Source organism: Bidens hawaiensis, unplaced genomic scaffold (genome assembly GCF_021521415.1).
Source record: "Bidens hawaiensis isolate Kalapana, Puna unplaced genomic scaffold, B.hawaiensis_p1.1 tig00006230_1, whole genome shotgun sequence".
NCBI classification, from domain to species: domain Eukaryota; kingdom Viridiplantae; phylum Streptophyta; class Magnoliopsida; order Asterales; family Asteraceae; genus Bidens; species Bidens hawaiensis.
The window spans coordinates 7,038-29,730 of NW_027491412.1; the positions used below are offsets into that span (position 1 = coordinate 7,038).

The 22,693-nt window shown below is 37.2% G+C and overlaps 1 protein-coding gene across 1 annotated transcript; it reads right to left on the reverse strand.

Moving 5' to 3' along the window:
• Window positions 1–2,699: 2,699 nt before the first annotated feature.
• On the reverse strand, window positions 2,700–15,808 carry LOC143631696 (protein POLLEN DEFECTIVE IN GUIDANCE 1-like). Its single transcript, XM_077100377.1, has 11 exons — window positions 15,307–15,808; window positions 10,598–10,749; window positions 9,146–9,249; window positions 8,960–9,048; window positions 8,790–8,863; window positions 7,820–7,970; window positions 7,567–7,734; window positions 6,672–6,769; window positions 6,457–6,579; window positions 6,306–6,374; window positions 2,700–3,224 (listed from the first exon to the last, which is right to left on the reverse strand). Exons 1-11 carry the CDS (start codon window positions 15,797–15,799, stop codon window positions 3,024–3,026), a joined length of 1,722 nt encoding a protein of 573 aa, XP_076956492.1. The 5' UTR covers window positions 15,800–15,808; the 3' UTR covers window positions 2,700–3,023.
• Between the last annotated feature and the right edge of the window lie 6,885 nt (window positions 15,809–22,693).

Sequence of the window (22,693 nt, forward strand, 5' to 3'; positions counted from 1 at the left end):
TCTGGTATGTCTATCGTTCCTACTTCTGTACAGGTTACAAGTACAAGCGCTGCGGATGTTTCCGTGGTGGCTACATCATCTGCTGGCATTCCATCTACCACTACTATCCAGATGTCGACTCCGGAGATTGTGTCTCTACCACCTCCAACGCTTACTCAGTCGGTGGTAGCTGCACGATTTGTAGAGTCAACGGTCGTCACTACTGCAGGGTTATCAGGTATGGTACCACCTGCGGTTACGCCTGCTTCTGATGTCTCGCCTACGCCTATGTCAGACTCAGAGAGAATAGCTTCACTAGAGCGGATCGTGGCAGAGCAATCGAAGACTATTCAACGCCTAGTAGAAGCAAATCAACTACAGTCATCCCTCCTGGTTGAGCATGGGAAAATTATAGATGCCTTGAAGGAGTTCTTGGTATCTCAGGGGGAGATGAGCTGTAAGGGCGACGAGCTAAGGACGAAAAGAAGAAATGACCGAGACGATGATCCCAATGCATCGAAAGATGCAGGTGGTGAGCTGCCAAGAACTTCTCAAGCTCTTGGTACTTCCATAGCTCAGGGGGAGTCTGCCGACGCGGCTGGTGGTGATGATGTGGTGTTGGTTGATGATGACGTGATTGATGCGTTGAGGGAACTTGACGATGATATGTTCAGTGACGATGTGTTATTTGATGAAGATGTGCTGCCGAGTGATGTGATTGAGAAGATCGGTGAGCAGATTGAGATTGAGAATGAGATTGAGGAAGGAGAGATACTAGAGGAAAATGTCGAACATGATATTCCAGAGGTTGAGAAGGCCGATATGGGTGATCAGACGGCAGTTGAAGATACTGAATGGGAAGAGCAGCCGAGGTGGAAGGAAGGATACGCTCAATGGTTCGTCAAAACGAAGAAACCGGCAGTCCCTACCATGTTCAAAAAGAGTTACAATATTAAGGGCTATGCTGAAGCAAAGAAATGGATTATATGCTGGATTTATGATGAGCAGTTGCGGCTCTTCGTGATTAAACGATATGATGGAATTCAGTACCTTAGAAGAATGTTGAGATCGTTAAACACACTGCCTGAATGTGAGGTTAAAGACTTAGCCAGATTGGGGTTGATCAATCGAAGTGATGATAATATGGCTAGAGTCATAGGGAAAATCGTATGGAAAGAGAGCATAAAGGAAAAGAAGTTTGAGCTGTTGAAACCACAGAAAGGGAAACTTGTTGAAGACAAGGATAGAGGTTTGAGAGCTGATGGAAAGCCTTGGATGGTTATGAAGTATAAACCAATCCGGTGCCTTAAAGAAGTACCGATGAAGCTTATGCCCAAGGATGTGCTCAAAGACCTAAAGTGGTGGTTCGTTGATTGTGAGACAGCGGAGGCAGTGATGGAAGATGAGGATGAACAAGAGATCCTTAGAGTTTACGATCCGATGCATCTTGTTAACTTATCGCAAGCTGATCTGAAGATGCTTAACGAGAAAAAGATCTTTTAAATTCCTGCTTGGAAGGATGAAGCAAGGAAATATCAAAGGGTTGTGTCGGTGCGCGTTAGAGAAGGAGTGCACGCTTGAAGTTACAGGATTACGAGACAAGAGCTGAAAGATCAAGATATGAAGCTACTGCCAAGGGGGAGTCTGTTGGTGCATAAATGTGTGTAGTTCATATGTCTAGTGTCTGTAATCGAGTCTGTAATATTGTTTATGTATTTGTTTGTTCAAAGCGAAGTTGTTGACAAGTTCGCTTAGGCGAACTTGTTAACCAAGCGAAGTTGTTAACAAGTTCGCCTAGACGAACTTGTTGAACAAGCGAAGTTATGGACAACTTCGCCTGAGGCGAAGTTGTCGTGTATTTATATAGGTTACGGATTACTGTTTAAGAAGAAGTTCAAGTTCGTGTAAATCAGGGAGTCAAGTGACGTGAGGTCGAGAGTCTGTAACTGTGATTATATCACGTGTTGAGTTATTAATATAACGTGAGTTTGTTCGTATCGTATTTGTGTGTTCGTGTGTTTGTGTTCTACGTCCGTAACGATCTACACAGGGATTCCGCACCTGTGTATATCGGGATATCTCGTGTGATCCGTCCAGGGAACCTACAAATTGGTATCGGAATCGAACATGCATGCAAATGAAATTGGCTGAATGCGTCAAGAACAAATTTGATGGCTAAAGTTTCGGTTAATATATAATTTACATTGAAGCATTTTAGAAAGTGAATTAGATTATTTGCAGCCCTATAATTTATGTGAGTAGGTTTGTAAATTATGATATGATTATGAGTAAGCGCGAGTTGAAAAGAAAGGAAATGCTATGTGAAAAAATTAAATTGAAATTAACCTTTTACCTTGTATAAATTTTTAATATTTTATGAAAATGGTTGTAAATAAATGATAGAAAAGATAATGACAAAAGTATGAAAAAATATTATTTATTTAAAAATGAAAGAGATAAAAGTTAAAACAGTGATTTTAAGTATATGTTAAAAATACTTGGTAACTTGATCCTATATGTGACTTCAAAAACTATAATTCAAGAATCTTTTTCTGTAATTTTTTAACACGCTAATACGACATTCAACGCGCTTGCCTCATTTGACCATCTCTCCTATTAACTTTAGATACTTAATGCAATCCAATTGACAAACATAACTCAAAGGACACCGAAGTAACACGAATTCAACTGGAACCATAACCATCTCTCTTTAGCCATTACTAACCAATTAATATATACTAGTATTAAAATGAGGTAGATAACATGCATAAATGAGACAAATATATCTTCTTTTTTTCCTACAAGAACCAAAATTGAGATTTGATAATCACCAACCACCATAATTTAGTCACGTCAGGGTAAAAAAGGGTAGAAGTGATGTATACTTTGTGTGTATACGGTAACGGCCTCAATACTTATTAAAAAGCGAATGCTCCATTGAACACTTTTAGATGATGCATTTTTTGTGTATTGCAATCTTGAATCTTCGAGGTTGCGGTTGAGGCTAATTTCATGTGAAAGTTATGTACCCGGTGTGGTGACTGTTAATCCGAATGAAGTTTCCTTCTTTGGCACCTTTTAATATACCAAGTAGCATGTTTACGAAGACCCATACCAACCATCACTTTTAACGTTGTGAGCATCACAAAACTCATGATCGACAGTATTAATATCCACAAAAGTCTCCAAAGAGTGGGCCCTCCGGGAAGATGTGCAGCATAAACCGGACTCAATACTCGAATCACCTAATAGAAACATATCATATTGTTTTATAAACATTTACAAAGGGCATATGAGTTGATTCAGGTTAAATTTTGTTTCAAATATATCCAAAGTCCCCCAAATTGAGCTTTTGTGCATATAAACTAATTCATTTTATTCAAAATTTGTAATGATATAGTTTTTGTAATCATAACACATCAGAGATAAATGAAGGATAAAAAATTTTGTGGGTCAGCCAGGCCCATTTGACCGGCTACAATGTCTGTCTGGCCCACCCATCTTGCCAGCTCTAGCTAATGCCATGCTGCATTTCTACCATGTGAAAGTTGACAATTAGTACAGTGTAACCATTTGACTAAATACAATTGCTGCTAGAGTGTAAACGAGCTGAGCTACTTGAAATCGGCTAGCTAAAGCTTGAATCAAGCGAAGCCTACAAGCTCAAGCTTATTAGAACTCTTTTAATGACCGAGCTCCAACGCAAGCTTTGCCTATCAAGCTTCAGTAAGCTTGCGAGCTTAGCAAAACATTTTTTTTATATAACTTAAATTAATATATTAAGTAAATTTTTTTAGGTGTGCATGGGTCTATTATGGGCTCTAAGTTGCAGTTAATGCGGAAAAATATCGGATATTGGTCAAGGACCGATATTTGAGATATTAGTTATCGCGGTGGGATATGTTAATTCTAAAGATCATGTAGAATTTATATATATATACACACACACACACTAGACAGGCGCCCGTGCGATGCAACGGGTGTTTGAACACAGACACTGTTAATCACGTAACAAATATGAGTGTTTATGGTTCGGTTAAAACCTTGAAATCGTTTAAACTGGTCATTGGTTTGGCTTCTTTTTTCTATTTCTTTTTTTTTATTTTCGGTTAGTTGGTCGGTTTCAAAATTTTCAAAATGTAGTGAACGATTGGTTAGCGGTTTATACTGGAAACCGGCCATATGAAACCAGACTAGACTGTAAATGTTGAATGCATTTTAATGTTTTTTTATTATTAATTATTAGATATGTTTTATTATATATATTAGATATAGTTAAAATGTAAATGAACATAATCTTTTTAATACACATAACTTGGCTATTACAACTTTAAATTAACCTAATTGCAATATAATTCTTTTTGTAATTCTTGTTATTATTTCGCGTCGTAGGTCTTTCATTAATGTTTACCATTTATGTAGCTAAAAATATAATTCTTTATTATGATCCTCTCAAATATCATATTATGTTGGTGTTTAGTTAAAATTGATGAAACAGTTAAATTAGTAATTATTTTAAACTAAAATTATTATAAAAGTTTAAACTGTGAAACCAAATTGGAATCAGGCCGGTGGTAATGATTCGGTTTCAACTTTCAATGGTTCATTTTGGTTTTGGACAACAAAAAATCGGTATTAACGGTTGGTCTCACAAGCTTAACTTAAAAACAATCAAAACCGACACGGAACAACCTTACCTGACATGTTAATTTATTTAAATTGAAAAAAATTATAACAATATCATATTCAAATTAAAGAGAATAAAATGTCCGTTTTTATGGTATATTTTTTTATAAAAATATTAACGTGTGAAAATGTTAGTCATTTAAAAATCATGGATGAGAAGTTAGTTAGTTTAAAAGTTAAATTAAAAACATAATATGGTTAAAATAAGGGACCGAACTTGTAAGTTGAATGAATTGTGTTTAAAAGACAAGTTTACCCCTATTAATACATGTACATTATGCCTTAGCATTTGTAAAACTCTTAAAATCAAGTGTCTTAATATACTCTTGTTTGGTGTATTATATATAGTATACATAGAAAATGGTTCAAATAAAAAACAATTGTTTTGTGAGAAGTGTGAAAAGACTTTAAAATTAAGTACACCACCTAAATAAGACACTATAACATGTAAATAGAAAACTATACAACTTTTAGAAACTACCAATCTCAACCACTAGATCCTAGATCCAAGGGTGTACATCTATTATTATGCTTCTCACGAAACTATTGTTTTTTACATTAACTGTACCATATATATATATATATATATATAGCAACATAATACACGACAATTCAGTATACTATCTTACCATTAACAAATTAACCTTTCGCAACTTGCAAAACACTAACAATTGTAGCAAGTAGGAACTGATTAAGACTAAAAACACTAACATTAAACACCAAAAATTGACAATTAATACTTAAAACACTGATATCGGAATATCAGTGATATATCGGTCAATCTCGCTGATATTATCGATATTTTGACCGATATTCCACATGGGAGCCGATAACCGATATATTGGTGATATATCGACTGCATAGCTCAAACCAAACCACAAACTGACAATTCGGTTTGTAAGCATTTGAAAACCATTCGGTTTTATCACTTTTCATTTTCACAATGGGTTTGGTACTGTTTCAGATTTTTAGTTTTATCATTTGGTCTTGAAATTTTTGGGTAAAAAAAGGTCAAAAGAAAGAATTTGGGCCTGAAACTTTCTGCATAATTCTATTATTAATGATTAAGTTATTAATAAACATTTAGGCCACACCATTTATTAATATTTTATAAAATACTTAGCATTCAAAAATAATAACTTTAATGAATATATTCAACAACAAAAGGCGTTTTTTTTTTGTTCCAAGTGTTCGGTTTTTTCGGTACATGCGGAACCGAAACCGAACCATAAGCGCAGTTTTAAAAAAAATATATAAAACCAAGCTGTCGATTGGGGTTGGGTTTGGTTATTTCAGTTACGGGTCAGTTATTTTGGTTTCATGCACACCCCTAACATACATGATAATTCCCTGACCCCCGCTTTGAGTGGAGTTTTACTGGATACGTTTTTATTCATAATAATTAATACTATATATAAAAGTATGATAAAAATATTAAATAATATATATTATTTTTTAAATAAAAAAAGTATAAATACATAAGAAAATAACTACATATAGATAGATGAAATATAAATAATAAACCAGCCGAGCCCGAGCTTGGAAACCACTCATGGGCTAACCTTGAGCTTGGGCGAGCTCAGGCTCGGCTCAGCTTACACCCTTAGTTGCTCTGACCATTTCAAATACATCATACGTACCACAGAAGCTGGAGCAAGAGGAACAAACGTAAGGGCTTTCTTTGGATTCTCTGGTTGAATGTTTAGAGTCTGTTTTATAACAACGTATTAATATGGGTGCATTGTAATAAAATATTAAAATGATATAAAAGAAAACATAATAAAAGGTTACCTGTTTGCAAAGGTCTTCAAGAAACTCAGAATATACTATAGGCTTTATTTCGTTGAATTTAGCAACGAAAGAATGTTTAATTATATCAATCATCAATTCACATAAGTATACCACAAGAGCATTCTGCAAAATCCAAAGTGTAACAATTCAGACAAAAATAAAACAATAAGTGAGAAAGAAAAAGGTTATTATTCCAATAAGGAAAACAAACTTACATAAAGAAAATTTTCAAACCACGGGCCTTCAGCTTCTAGAATGTTCTGAGCCAAGACAAAAATTAGAAATGACGCAATATGGAACCGCTCCACCGAATCTGCAACAATGCAGCAAAATCTATTAATACTTAGTTTCTTTTTAATTGGTTCTACGTACCACATACATTAATACATGTACCTAAGATTAAAAAAACTAAAATGTCCTAATATTTAACTAAGTTAAAAACATGGAGTTGACGGAGACATAGATGAATGAATGGACTAAAAGAACTATCAGACTAAAATAGCTATTTTTTTGATAAATCACATGAACTAATACTGTATTTACCTCTTAAAACAAACATCAAACAATGTCAACTAATAGAGTAAATTACTGTTTTAGTGATTGCAGCTTGGTTAAAATAACTATTTTAGTCCTATTCCTATAGTTCTAATTTGACTATTTAACTCTTAAAATAAACATCAAACAATATTAACTAATAGATATCGTTTGGTCAACATAGCTATTTTAGTCCAATAGTTATAATTTGACTTTTTTAGTCACTGTGGTTTCAATTTCGTCTCAATTAACTCCAGCCCACTAACTCCATCAATATTTTCTGTTAACTTCTATGAAAAAGACAAAATCGACCCAATTTTACATGAAAACATTTATGTAATTAATTACACTTTAGGTGCATTGTTGTCTCTTCAAAAAGGTTAACAAAATATTTGGATGGAATTAGCAGACAGTAATTAATTGAGCGGAAACTGAAGCCACGGTTACTAAAAACGTCAAATTAGAACTATTGAACTAAAATGGTTTATTTAACCAAAGCACACGGACTAAAACTGTAGTTTACTAAAATTAATAATTTCAAGCGAAAGAAAGTGAAGAAGCTGTATGGAGACTCACCGAAATACACCAAACTCTGTATATTATCCTTGCTGAAACGTTTGAAAACATTGCTTTTAATCTCTGAAAAATTATTTGAAACCAACAATGCAAACAATGCATTGTTGTGTGCAACTATACAAGTGGACAGAGTGATAGCCTGAGCTAACAAGATGAACGAATGAATTAGTACAAAGTGTTAAGGAAACAAAAGCATGTTATTTGAGGCCGAATACATGTTAATATACATATATAATCACATAAAAAAGGATATTTGATGAAGCCACAGCTAAAACTTCATCAGAGATGAACCTCCATAGCATGCATCTTGTGTGTTCGGGTGAACAATTTGCTAATCCATCAGCAGTATTGAATAAAGTTTGCAACACATCTCCACCAAAATTTTGGCATAATTTATCAAATATCTGCAAGTAATGGCAACTTTTATGTTGGTATTATTGAAACAAAAAATGACATTTTGGTCTTGTTTTAGAAAAGGGAGTTAATTATGAGTTGGCCGACGGAACGTGATAAACAAGGTTTAGTTCCGTAATATTAGGGGCGGGTGTGGGTTGGTTTTTGGCTCAGACCAAACTAGTTTTTTTTTTCTTTTTTGGTTTCTGAAAACCGTTATGTTTCGAATAAACATTTGGGCTTCAAAATTTTGGCCCAAACTAATGAATCTGGGCCAGAAGCTTTAAAACCCGTTCTATTCCGGTTATACCATTTGGGCTTGAAAACTTTGTGCCAAAACAAATGGTACAAAATAATGAATTTGGGCCTTAAACTTTTGAAATCGGTATTATTCAGATTTACCATTTGGGCTTATAATTTGTGCTGAAAAGAATTGGCAGAGTATATGAATTTGGGCTTGAAACAATCTGTTTCAGTTTCTTTGATTTTACCACTTAGGGTTAAAATATTTTTCGTTTTTCAGCTTTTGAGTTCGGTTCGGTTGTTCCGGCTTTCAGTTGATAAAAAAACCGAAATCGGACCAAAAAATCAGTTTTTAAAAAACATTAAACCAAACTGTCGGTTACTGACTAGGTTCAGTTATGTCGGTTATTTTGTTTATGGTTCGGTTATTTCAGTTTTGTGCACACCCTATCTACTACATAGTTTGTTTTCTTTAGATGTTCACGTTCTTTTTGTTATTTTATTCTGTAAACAATACAAAATTGTCCTCTACTATGAGAGATTCATAATCAAAATGCCGTAAATTAAGATATTTATCATATTCTCACCTCCAATACATTGTACACCACATAGAGTTTGATTGTTCCTTGACCTCGAATCATGTGATAAATCAAGCTGATATCTAGAAGGGAAAAACACGGTATAATATAATATTAGGACTGAACGAAACTAGTGTAAATTGAAAGGATTGATAAAGGGAAAGATTCCCTTACTAAACCTGTTTGTTGTAATAATATAATTCCAGAAATTAACATAAGAAAACAGCCGAAGTCAGAAAGCTCTGCTGCTGAAAGCATCTTCAATTGCCTGTTACAACCATAAATATGTAATATGTATCTTCACATCTATTTAACATTTCTCTTTATTTTCAAAAGCATTGATTAATTGGAGATATAGAATACACCTTGTTTTTAAAAGCCTCCAACATGTAGTTAGAAGCCTAATTGGCATGATTGTTAACAGTGAAAGAAATGAATCCAAGCAGACAAAGAAGCCAACATCTATGACCTGCAAAAGAAAATGCTCATGTCACCTAGAAACATGTATGTGTGAGACATATCTATATCTATATTATTATATATAATAAATGAAACATGGGCAAATTAAGACACCTCATTTTTAAGTAATTTACCACTTTTAATGGCTAATGTACACCTTATATAGCATGTAAGATAGGGACAAACTTGTCCATTAGAAAATATGTCTTGAAATAGTTACAACATAGCCCCCTCAACTTTACTTAACTTTTGTAATTTTTAAGAAATAGTTACTACTATGGACATTTATCTTTACCCATATATTCCTTTTAATTTTAATTGTAATTAACTTCCCACCAACGATTTTCCAACGGCCATAACTTTTTCATACGTTAATATTTTTTATAAAAAATTGCACCATAAAAATAAGCTTTATATTGTATTTAATATGGTTATGGTTTTGCTGTAATTTTTCAAATAAAAAGAATTAACATATTACGTATGGGTGTTCACAATTCGGTTTTAACGGTTATAAGTTATACCTTGAGGCAAACCGTTGGTTCGCTTATTTGTTATAAAGAACCGAAATTGAACCGTTGAAACTTTAAACTGAATCGTTACTAATAGTTTGGTTTCACGCATTGAGCTTCAATAATAAGTTTATTGTCCAGTCCGGTTTTATATGGCCAACTTTCCATATAAACCATAAATCAAATTGTTTGCTATGGTTTGAACATTTGGAAACCAACTGACCAAAAGTGATGATTGGTTCAAACGTTTTCAAGGTTTCAAACTAACCTTGAAGATCCACAATTGATACATGATTACTATGATTTTTGTTCCCCGCCGCATCGCGCGGGCACCCGTCTATATAAGTTTACATACTTAAGTTCTTTACAGAACTTTAAAAATTTTAAGAAGTTTAAGAACCACTAACAACCAATCTTTTTATTTATTTATTTTTTAGGGTAGATTTAGGTAGTTTTTTATTCTTTATTCCTTTGGATAGAGGTACGGTGTGCCTACATCCCACCCTCCCCAGACCCTACCTATAGCTCTGCTGTCGGTGGGATTTTACTGGGTATGATTGATTGATTGATTGATTGATTTAGGTAGTTTTATCTTTATTGTATGTCATTTTATGATTACGTATATGTAATCGCAAGTTTACATATGTGTAATAACCACGATGCATATATGTGTAAATGTGTAATAAACAATTTAGATGTGTAAAAAACCAATTTACATATATATAATCATAAAACTGCATATAATAAATTACAAAACAACCCTTAGATAATATTATATATGCATATACGTGTGTGTGTGTCTGTATGTGTGTGTATGTGTTTACAAAAGGTTAAAGAAAGGTATATTACCAATTCACAACGCCATGGCATGCGAAAAATAGTATCATATACTCTTTCACGGTCTTTCTCATTGGCTAAGATGGTTGTTGTCCGTAATGAATTCCCACCATGCATTTCTTCGATAAAGTATTTAACTGGCGACCTCTCTAACAAATAGTTATCTGAAACAAAATATAGCAGCATTGCTGTGAGACGAAGAAAACAAAAGTACTACCATTTGGTGTTCAATAAACTCGTTGAGTTAAATTCTGTTTTCATCCCTGTTGTCTGTCCATATTAACTAGTTAAGTCCAAAACTGAAACCTTCAACCCTCTAATGACTCTGGTTTCATTCTTTAACAACCTTTTCATCCCTAACACTAATTCCGTTGGAATATTTTTCTGTTAGTTCTCAAGAAATGACCAAAGTACCCATGTTTATCAAAATCTTTTGAACGGAATTAATTGAAATGACCAAATCCCTAATGATAGCAACCTCATAGAAGATTCAATTTCGAGAGCCGTTGGGTCACTAGCCAATATCACTGAAGAGGGGTTCTCCGGGTCAGCAGCAAACGGGTCCACGACTTGGATCAGCCGGGTTGGATTGTACACGTGCAAAAGTGGCTAAGAACACAAACTCATACAGTTGCATCACACGTTTCCATAATTGCCCAAAATTCGTATTTTCAGTTTTAATCTTTTTATTATTATTATCCGTAATAGTTGATTTCTATTTCTTGTATTTTTAGTGAGTAGGTAGTTAGTATTTTAATTCCCTAAAAGCTAGGAACGTGGGCAGTTTTCTTTTTCTTTGTTCTATTTGTATTTGAACCTAATGAAAGAAATGGCAGAAAAGAATTAGTATGTTTTTAATTTGGTATTCCCCACTGGGAGGCTAAATATTCCATTGCTATCTCAAGCTTAGCAACTTGAGAGGTGAACTTTGGATACCTACTCGTGATAGGTGGTGAGTCTATATGTTACGGGTTCGTTTTTGCTCTTCGGTTACAATTCGGGTAGTGAATTGTATCCCGGGTTGTCCGTTGGAATTATCTTCGTTTGATTTCATAGTTTTGATTAGCCGTTTGAAGCCGAGTTTATAACATCTGGTATCAAAGCCAAAGTTCCTTAATTTTCTGTTCAAGCCCGATTTGTTTCCATTCAAAATCCAATCCAGTATGGCTTATGAACAACGAACGATGGAACAACAAATCCGCGATTTGCAAGATCAATTGCAAGAACTCACACTTGCTATGCGGAGACAAAGGGATGATGATTGAACCCCACCTCGGTATTGACCTGATGGTTATGATTATGGCACCGATAATGATTCCGTCAACGACTATAACCCGTACGGTCGTTATCTGCGTGAAAACCAACACACCAGTGACATCAAGGTTGATGTTCCTGAGTATGATGGCAAGCTCGATCCCGATGCGTTTATCAACTGGCTGCGCACCGTTGAACGCATTTTTGATTATAAGCAAACAATCGATGAAAAGAGGGTCAAGCTTGTTGCTTTAAAGCTTCGAAAATATGCCTATACCTAGTGGGAAAATGTTTGTTTCACAAGAGAGCGACAAGGAAAAGACAAGGTTAGAACCCGGGTCAAAAATCAAGAAACTGTTGAAGCAAAAATTTATGCCTACGTATTATGTCCAGGAGAATTTCTCCAAACTTCATTCTCTTAAAATGGGGGTTCCAGACCAGCAGAAGAATACTCTCCAAGATTTTGAAAATCTCATAATGAAATGTGGCTTGGACGAAGAAGATCTACAAACCTTAGTTCAATATCTAGGTGGCCTTAAACCCCAGATTGCTCGTGTCATTGAGTTGCAACCGTATGCTTCATTAGCCAAGTTGACGATCTTAGCTCACAAGGTTGACGCCCAGTAGAAGGTGAAAGGTGAAAGGGAAGTCTGAAGTAATCGGTCCACTACTACTACAATGACATCACCCCACCTTTCATCCGCCCACACAACAACCCAGTTTCACAAACTCTATGAAGAAAGCCGAAACTTCTAATCATGCTCCAAAAGCACTACATTGTTGCTGTCGATGTCAAGGCATAGGTCATATGGCTTATGAATGTCCAAATACCCGGGTTGTCACACTTGCTGATGTTGAAAACTATGAACAACCTCGTTATGATGAAGAACCAACTGGTGATAATCACAAGTTAGAGGAAGTGGAGATAGGACATGATGAAGGCGATTGTTTGGTTGTTAGGCCTGCTCTTAGTGGAACAGCTGGTCCAGAAAAACACTCTCAACACAAGGCTCTTTTTCGTACTCTATGCTATGTTCGCAACAAGGTGTGTTCGTTGGTTATCGATAGTGGGAGTTGCACTAACGTAGCATCTCAAACCTTGATCACCAAACTACAGTTACCCATGGAACCACCTCCTTCACCGTATGAAATCCATTGGCTTAACTAAAGCAAAGGTATTAACGTTTCTCGTCGAGTTCTACTTTCGTTTAGTATCGGTAAGCATGGTTTAAAAAGGCTTTCCGAGGCGCGCCTCGAGGCTTATGCCTCGGCAGAAAAACGCATAAAAGGCTTAGCCTCATTAGAGTTTACTGAAACCTAAGCCTCGACCTTTGTGAGGCGGTCTGAGGCGGTGAGGCTTCAAGGCACCCAATCATGCAACTAAACATAGGGCAATATCCATGCATCAGTCCAGCTAACCAGGATTATATGAATGTTTTTTTGTCAAAGATTGTAACTCGATGGTGGGCAAATCTCTTGCTGCAGGTCCACATCAGTTAAGTCAAATTGAATTCAAATTTTAAATTTGGTATATCAAGTTTGAGGGCAAACTTTGCTTAAGACGGGGAGGATGATAGCAACCTCATAGAAGATTCAAATTCGAAAGCCGTTGGGTCGCTAGCCGATATCACTGAAGACGGGTTATCCAGGAACACAAACTCATGCAGTTGCATCCCACGTTTCCATAATTGCCCAAAATTCATATAATTGCCCAAAATTCATATCTGCTGCCGCCGCCACTGCTGCCAGTCCGGTATACCTACTACTACTACCACCACCACCACCACCACTACTACCACTGCTAGCTGCTGCTGCTGCTATACGTAAAAGTTGGTTTCTATTTCTTGTATTAATAGTGAAAAGGTAGTTAGTATTTTAATTCCCTAAAAGCTAGGAACGCGGGCAGTTTTCTTTTTTCTTTGTTCTATTTGTATTTGAACCGACCGAATGAAATGACAGAAAAGAATTATCATGTTTTTTTAATTTGGTATTCCCCACTGGGAGGCTAAATATTCCATTGTTATCTCAAGCTTAGCAACTTGAGGTGAACTTTGGATACCTACTCGTGACGGGTGGTGAGTTTGTATCTTGTTACGGGTTCGTTTTTGCCCTACGGTTACAATTTGGGTGGTGAGTCTATATCCCAGGTTGTATGTTGGAATTATCTACGTTTGATTTCATAGTTTTGATTAGCCGTTTGAAGCCGAGTTTATAACGTACGTACGTACGTACATACATACATATATAGGGTTTGGATCATATACAAGTGAAATTAAGTGCTAATTGTGAGAATCAAGTAGAGTAATTATGTGATTACACTATGTAATTATATAATTACTCTACTTGATTCTCACAATTAGCACATTAATTTCATTTGTACGTTAACTTTTCCCTGTATATATATATATATATTAATAACGACACCACTTCAAATTATTTAACAAACCTTAGAATGTGGAACAAGTAAAAGGAAAAAGAACCAACAAGTTACAGATTTAGGTGATAACTTTGCAGATATTTATGTTGATAATCATGCAGTGAATCAGCACAAAATAATCAGGAAAAAAAAAGAATCCAGAGCTTTGTACATTTCCAAGAAAACCAAAAGAGCATAATCTAATAAATGTGATCAAATCCATATTTAAGAAACTTTTTAAGCATATTAACAATGATCAAGACAAGCATGAAGGTAAATAATTGCCATTTTGTACAGATAGTAGGAACAAACATACATCAATCTGTTGGTGATGACTGATGCTTAACAATGAATATTATATATTGTACTAAAATTGGCCAATTAAATATCTGTTAAGGCTATAAAACAACGTTAAGGCTCAACATTCGATGATTCATTAACAAGCATTCAAGTATAACAATCTAAGCATGTCAAATATTTATTCATGTTAAAAGTTATCTAATATGTTCATACAAATGAATTTCAACTGTCACTCAGTTTCTTATGTTTCAACCTTATTTCATTCTGAGAAAAACTATTTCAACATCTGTTAATCCTCATAATCAAGACTACATACATTAAGGCTTGTTTTAGTATACTAACATTTGAATCTCATAATATAAAACTAAAAGTTCTAAGCTGCACTACCTGACCTTATCTTTCATTCATAGATATGCTGCATTTCTCAATCATGTCAATATAATACTAAACCCTAAATCATGAGACCTACAATAATCCTTTCAAAATTGTTTCTAATTCTACAAAAATTGAAACCAAAAGTCCCCATTATATACATTACCACTACACTCAGGGCCGGATCTAGCATAATTTTCTTGGCGAAGTACACTTTTAGTTAAAAGTTTATATTTCTTATTCGTTTTACGTATGAGTTACCTTGAACAATTTTGTTTAGACCTCTCAACTTTTCCTACACTAGTATCAAATTTGGTTCTTTAGCGATACCATAACAACTCACACCACAAACAATAACAATAAAAGATGGAAAGCTCACAATTCGGATCTTTATCCGCCAATAACTGTTTCCAATCCAAGGAATTATCCTTCTCCAACATCCTACCAGCGTGATGCCCGTTCGCATTGAGATTCATCTCGGCTGTCTGTTTCATCATCAACTCACTCTCACCTCTACTCCCACCACCATCATCCACCTCCTTGACATTCTCCTCAGTCCGAGAGACGGCCTCCCCGAAAGTACTAAAACTACTCCTCTGGCGCAACTCCGTGGCCGGATAAACCCGCTTCTCCTCAGGAGGAAGAAAGGCCTCCTCGTAGACCACGGATTCGACAGTCCTACAATTACTATTAATCAGGAATCCATTATTAGAAGTAACATTCAAATCCACTTCTTCTTCTTCTTCTTCTTCCTTCTGCTTCTTCTTCTTCTTTGAGTGCCGGCGTTTCCGGCGGGCGGGACTGGAAGCTCCGGCGTCGTCGTGTAAGCCGGCGAGAACATCGAAGGAGAGTTTGGATCGGAAGTCGGACATTGATTAAGAGTATAGGTTTAGAGGATTGAGAGTTGGAATTCAGGGTTTCATTGATTCAGACCATCTCTAACTGGAATTATTTAAGTCTCGAGCTTTGGTTCGTTGGTTGGGAGTGCCAACCCTTCTTCACACATTGATCACACTCAACGTTACCTTGTTTTATACACCATCTCATCTAATAATAAATCCAAGTTTTTTCTTTTTTTCTATCACACGCAATGTTACCTTATTTTATACACCAACACTCTTATTTAAATTTTTTTTTTTTGACGGCCAACTAAAATTTTCATTTATATAAGCTAGACAACCTAGACCGATTCTTCACCCATAAATAACCAAACGTCTTTATATCCCCCACCACACTTGCGAGATGAACCGGTCTCGCGTTAAAAATCAACTCGTTTCTAGCTTTTCAAATGCTCCATATCGATACAAGACAGATTGCATGCCATACTTTCCTTTTTATCTTTGCGAAGCCAAATACATGTACAACTCCAATAAATTTCGAATGCAAAAAGCGTATACCGAAGATTGCCCACACCAAGATGAGATAACTTGCCAAACATCTTGCGCGAACCGACACGAAATAAAATTATGCTCCACTGTTTCGTCTAACTCCCCACACATGGGGCATAAAACGGAACCATGATGGATGTTCCTTCTTGCCAAGGCCACCAAAGTTGGTAACCTCTCCAAGCCCGTTCGCCATGCAAGTACACACACCTTTTTTGGGACCCTTTAATTCCAAGAAAATGAATAACCTTGAGATATTTGGACCTGATCCTCCGTTTTTTGTTTGACTCTTCATAGAGAACTCATTTGACCCATTTAAATCCCAACAAAACTTATATTTGCTTGACCCAATTCGAACCCTTTCACATATTGTAAGGAGCGATCTTAATTCATCCACCCCTTCCACCAACATCGGTTGTCTTGCCCAGTTCCACACCCCACATACATCACCTTCATACATTATCAAACGGTCTGCAACCCTCGCCAATTTTCCGTTTTCAAGGGAAAAAAGAACCGGAAAACGGTTCCTTAACGATTCCTCCCCGGTCCAATTATCAATCGAAAATAAAGGAATCACCCTGTCACTGATGACCGTCGTTTGAGTCAATCAAAAACCTAATTAAACTAAATAGATAGAGCAAGTAGGGTATCGTATCACAAGGAGTATGTGGTCAATGAAGTTCGTGTACAGATTTAAAATTATGAAGTAACTAGCGTTTAGTGCTGATCACACAAGCAATTTAAATTGAATTTAGAGAACTAAGCAACGAACAAGTAAATGAGTATTAAGCAGTTAACAAAGCAAATCACACCCGGGAATTCAAGTAAGCAACCAACAGTTATCTCATGCAACCTAACAGATTAATTATTAACGATTAACTAAAAACTGATCAATCAGAAAAAACCTTAGACATCAACAATCACTTTACACACGGCACTGATTATCAAACAGTCCTTGCCAGTGTGACTCATTTAAGGGCAATTGTATGTTTTATCGTATTCAATCTAACCAAACAGTTATATGATTAATTATCTAGCAACTTGTAACAGATCGTTCAGACCAACGTAAACCTAAACCGACCGAACACACAAAAATACCAAACATCAATAATCACATATCAATCATCAATAATTATACACAAGTTTTCTTAATCACATGAGAAAAACTATAAAGATTACAAACTATACATCCCGGGTGCGATTCTAGGAGATTAGCCGAGCCTTGACATCATCAAATCTTCGATACGGAGGATATGGATCATGCGGAAGGTCTTGGCACAAGCTATGATGCTCAAAATCGCCTCTCTGGACTGCTAGAATCGCCTTTGCTTCGTCAAAACGGAGTTAGGGTTGTTTATGATGAAAAATATCATTTAAACCTAATTTTCCCGTCTGCAACACCCGTCGCAGTACGCGGCGGGGTCTCTTCACTGGTCAATCGCGTATCGTGATTGACCAAAAGTCAAACTCACTTACTCACCCATCGCGGTACGCGATGGGTTCCTAAGCAAGCCCATCGCGTACCGCGATGGGTCATCGCGTACCGCGATGGGTCCTGCTACAGCAAACTTCTATAAACATCATCGTTTCGCGTGCTGGACATCCCGGGTCTTCATTCCTTGTCACAACAGGTCCATATTGAGTACTTTAATGCCTGTGACCTGAAATCCAATAATACACTTATGAAGTATCGATATTTCTAGAATAAACAGTTAAAACTAAACAATAAACGAACTAAAACATATACAAATTAACCGACCATCACATCCCCACACTTATCTTTTGCTTGCCCTTAAGCAAAACTCTAAAGCAAACATCAACCTCCATCATAGGTATGTAGATTATCGCCATTAATACTAGTAAGGTTTAAGGTCATACCCAGTTTCTCAAACTGACACTGTTTTTAGATTGACATCTCACAAATACGGTTAAATACTATAATAAAACAATAGAGCCGCCCAGACAAGTGTACTTTGTTTCCGGTTAAGGCACACATGCTCATACCCCTCGTAATATAACATCTATCCTCTGGGTTTAATATATGGACTAGCAAAAGATGTACCAGTATCACTCTGCTCTCAGTATCACTCATAAGTATATATTCATCCATCAAGCTGCTTTGACACAAATGCAAATCAAGAAGTCTTAAAAGGGTTGTAACGGGGCCAGATGTAAGGGTATGGAAGGGAAATATTTAAGTAGCTCAAACGATCCGATCCGGCTTATTACAAAACATCTAAATATACGAAAACTACTATACAAACTGACTGACTTATTATAACACTCCTAAATAAGCAAACTAACATACATACTGATTTCACATTTTTTTACCATAAACGAACTCAACGAACTACTGAATACATAACTGAATATACACAGACATCTTTTTTTTTGCTGATTTTTTTCAATTTTTTTAAGCACAATAACGTGATGCTTAATAATGGAACAAATAAGAAAACAAAAACAAATGCAAATACAATTAAAAATAAACCTAGTAAGCCGGATCGTCTCGTAACAATATGTCGGGGTTAAACAAATGAAAAATAAGTCCAAGAAATGTTTTCTAAGGGACCCAACCCCCCGCCCTCACATTAACCATCCTCATATGTATAATGTATGAGGCCCCAACCCCCTAGTACCTACACTCATGCTCATCCAGACGAGGCTTAACCTAATTGTCTCTATCACTTTTGCATTTTGCCAACTACGATCCCATAATCCATGAACATCAATGAAAGCACTCAAATGACATGTGTGTACTATATATTATATGTGTATTATATATATTTGGGTCAACTCACACATGTACCGGAGGAATAGGTTGACGATATAAACATGTGTACCTGTCCCCATGACTCGTTATCCCCGCCTAAACGACCCCATTTTCAACTACTCGTTATAAAAACATTTGTGAGCAAGACTAATGAGAAGCTGAAAAACCAACCATGACCAGAAACCTATGACTTGGCATTAATGGAAATAATTAACAGTTAACAACTTTGGTTTCTGAACACTCTTCGAGGTACTATCGGCCTAAAATTTTCAAATTTCCCTCATCCCCACACTTGAGGTTTACATTGTCCTCGATATTAAAATATTTAAACAATTAATGAACATTTGAGGGACGGGGTTGAAATTGACTTTTTGACTAATAAGCAATTTTAAAATTCGGGGCTCAAATGTGGCGGTTCAACTAACAATTATACAATTACACTTTTAACGTTTAAAGTAATAAAAACAAAACAAATTATGAAACTTAAATCACCTGATATCAATGGGACTGGAGAAGGACCAGGCGGCTCGTGAACTCTCAAAAACACTCGTATACTCTCGTCTCATCCAATTACCAAACTGACAAACGAACCTGCAAAATCTCGAGACGTGTAGAAGCAAGCTTCTCACAAGTGTAAGACATAGGTCTTTTAAGAGTTATGAAAATAAATATTTGTTTATTTTAGTAAAACACTTACCGAGCCAAATTAAATTGTTTCATAATAAATTCTATTAAATTAACCAAAAACATTAAAAGACCTAACTCACTTTCGTAGGAATCACGATTGCATTTAGCATATGCAACAAGCTCTGTAAACCTCCCGGTAGCCCAGGAAGACGAGTGGGGTCTCGTGAGGGTTTATAGCGAACAACACCCACAAAGTTCGATTACAACAAACTATACAAATAAATCAAGCACAACAACAATCAAAAGATATAAATACATAAGCACCCAACCGGTTACCCATACAGTATTCCCCATAATATAAAATAATATAATACAGACCATGAGGATAATAAAAACAAAATAAAGTAAAAAGGGTAACCAAAAACTACTGTGCTGGTGAATCATTCTCTGCACCATCCTGCGGGTCCACAGGCTGCTCCTCTGTGATAGTCAATGTGTCTGGGGGCGGTACCTGCAAAGCAGTAAATAATAATCGAAAGTAGTCATCATAACGGGCCCGCTGTGCCACCTGCTTCTGCTGTATCTCCGACTGCCGTTGATATATCATATGTAGTGTGACTGGTGGCTGCTGTGACTGACGTGATGAAGATGATGATGCCTGTCGGAGTGGATGCTGCTGCTGAGGGCGTTCAATGTGCGGAATCAGAGCACGCTGCCTACGTGTCGGAATACCTCTCTGAAGTGAAACTGTAGCCTCCGATTCCTCTAGTGGTGGCACCTGTGGGCCCTCTCTGACCGGGACTAAAGTCACTGAATCATACCTGTCAACGATCCCGGCCAGACGGGCCTCCGCTAACTCAAAAACAACTGTAGCTGGCCCAACAGTAAAATATCTCTCCGGATATTGGTCAAAGACACCGAGTCGCTGGGCGATCCTCGTAATATATGGCCCTAAGGCTAAGCGTGCCGAGGATCCCTGTAAGCTGCGAACCCGTGCAAACGACGGGAGCAGGAGCATCGCCACATTGGCCGGTCTGCGACCAATGATAGACAGTAGACACAGCAGATCAAGGTTGTTGCACTTCTCATGGCCCGAATGGCGGCCCACGATAGTACGCGCAACGATCCTGTGGATGTAGTGATGGATGGGGTCCCTGATGGACGACTCCACAACTGAGCTGTGGTGGGCCCCGTCGGCGATCTCCGCCCAAAACTGGCCGAGCAGGTCCTCCGTGATCCAGTGCTCACGGGGCTGCTGAGTGTGGGGCGTGTAACCACGAATACTTGGCAGGAACTCAGCAGCCTGCACCTGCTCGGCAGCATAAAAACCTGTGGCCACAGCGAAATCATGGACGAACATCTCATACGGATGCTATCCCAGCGAAAGTGACACCGCGTGTTGCTCACTGAAGTCCGTGGGCGTAAAAGAAAAGGTCGAGTAGAACTCACGTGTGAGCTTGACATACTGAATCGAGTCACACGCGAGCACATCTGCCCACGAAGCTGTCAATAATGCACCAACCTGGATTTCGATGCCCAACTGTCATAGCAATGTCCAGTCAAAAGATCGGTGGTGAAGGAGCTGCATGTGTCGAATCCTCCCCAACATCGTATATTCCTCTGATGTGAAGAGGAATCGAAGGACCTAATGCGGACGACGTCCCTCTGCCATAATATCCGCTGGCTCGATGCCAGCAACAATTTGAACCTCCTCGCCATCGTATCGTATAATGCGGGGCCCAGTCCGCTGTCTCTTGCGACGGGTGCGCGAGGACTCAGGTGCATCGGACATATCTGCAAAATCAAACATGCAAATTAGATATCTCAACGGTCAATGTGGCGACAACTGTATAGCATTTCGGTCGCAGTTTTCCCACTTAGTAAAATAATATTAAAATAATATTAAAGTAATAAAATAAAATAAATAAAGACGAAAAATTCGGGGACACCCTGTGCGTATTTCTAAAAACCAGATTATCCCGCTCGAATGGAGATTGAGTATGGACGGGTAATCAATTAACAATTCAAAACCATCAATTTCAAAATATCAAAGTGTTCCCGAGACTCGACACGACTCGATTAACCACACACAACCAAACTAAACAAAACAAACCTACTGACTCAAACTAGCTAGCATACAAACTGACAAACTGTCTCAAAAAACGTGCACAACAACCGAAAGATGTGTCGATTCGGGTTTTGAAGTATTAATAAAATATTTTAAAAATACGTTCACATAAATCATTTAATAACAAACCAACAGTATCATTAATTTAATAGTAAAATAATGACTTTTAAGTGTGAAAATCAAAAACCCGACTCGTCACATTGAACAATCTTAATCAATCAACCGAACAATCAACCCGAACAACCCGGTAACCAAAATCCCAAAGCAACAATTAATAACCCTAACCAATGTCCCAACACACCAAATAAACCCGACAATCCCACAATGTATCAAATTACCTAGATTCGACGTAACCCAAAATAACAAATCCGACACTGCCCACCCGCAAAATCCCAAATTCCAAACCGAACACAAACAATTAACATTCCAATATGATAACATAAAAATAAAGTGATAATACCTCGATGTCGGATAGTGAAAAAGTAATAATAATAATAATAATAATGGCAGTGTGCGGCGGTGATAGGTGTCTGTGGTGATGGTAGGCAGTTGATGGTAATGGTGGTAGACGGAGAGACGGTGGTGGTGGGTGTTCTGGTGGTGGTAACTGTAAGAGAGGGTGGATGGAGATGGTGCTTGTGTGGGTTATAGCAGTGGTGGTTGGACGGAGAGACGGTATTGAATTGACGAGGGTCGCCAGAAAATGGAAGATGGAGTGGTGGTGTTGACAGTGAAGGAGGGAATAAAGTGGTGGTGGGTGGATGTAGGATGACGGTGGTGTTAGGTTTAAAAACGGCGGTGGTGGTGAGAGGGTGAGGATGGTGACAGTGAGCGGTGGTGACTGGTGGTTGTG

Excerpts from the sequence above, each read along its gene's own strand:
- LOC143631696 (XM_077100377.1), bottom strand. The coding sequence starts at position 15,799 with ATGTCCGACTTCCGATCCAAACTCTCCTTCGATGTTCTCGCCGGCTTA. Across the intron at positions 10,750-15,306 it reads GGCGGATAAAGATCCGAATT|ATAACTATTTGTTAGAGAGG; the intron begins GTGAGCTTTCCA and ends ATTTTGTTTCAG. Across the intron at positions 8,864-8,959 it reads TATATTATTACAACAAACAG|ATATCAGCTTGATTTATCAC; the intron begins GTTTAGTAAGGG and ends TTTCCCTTCTAG.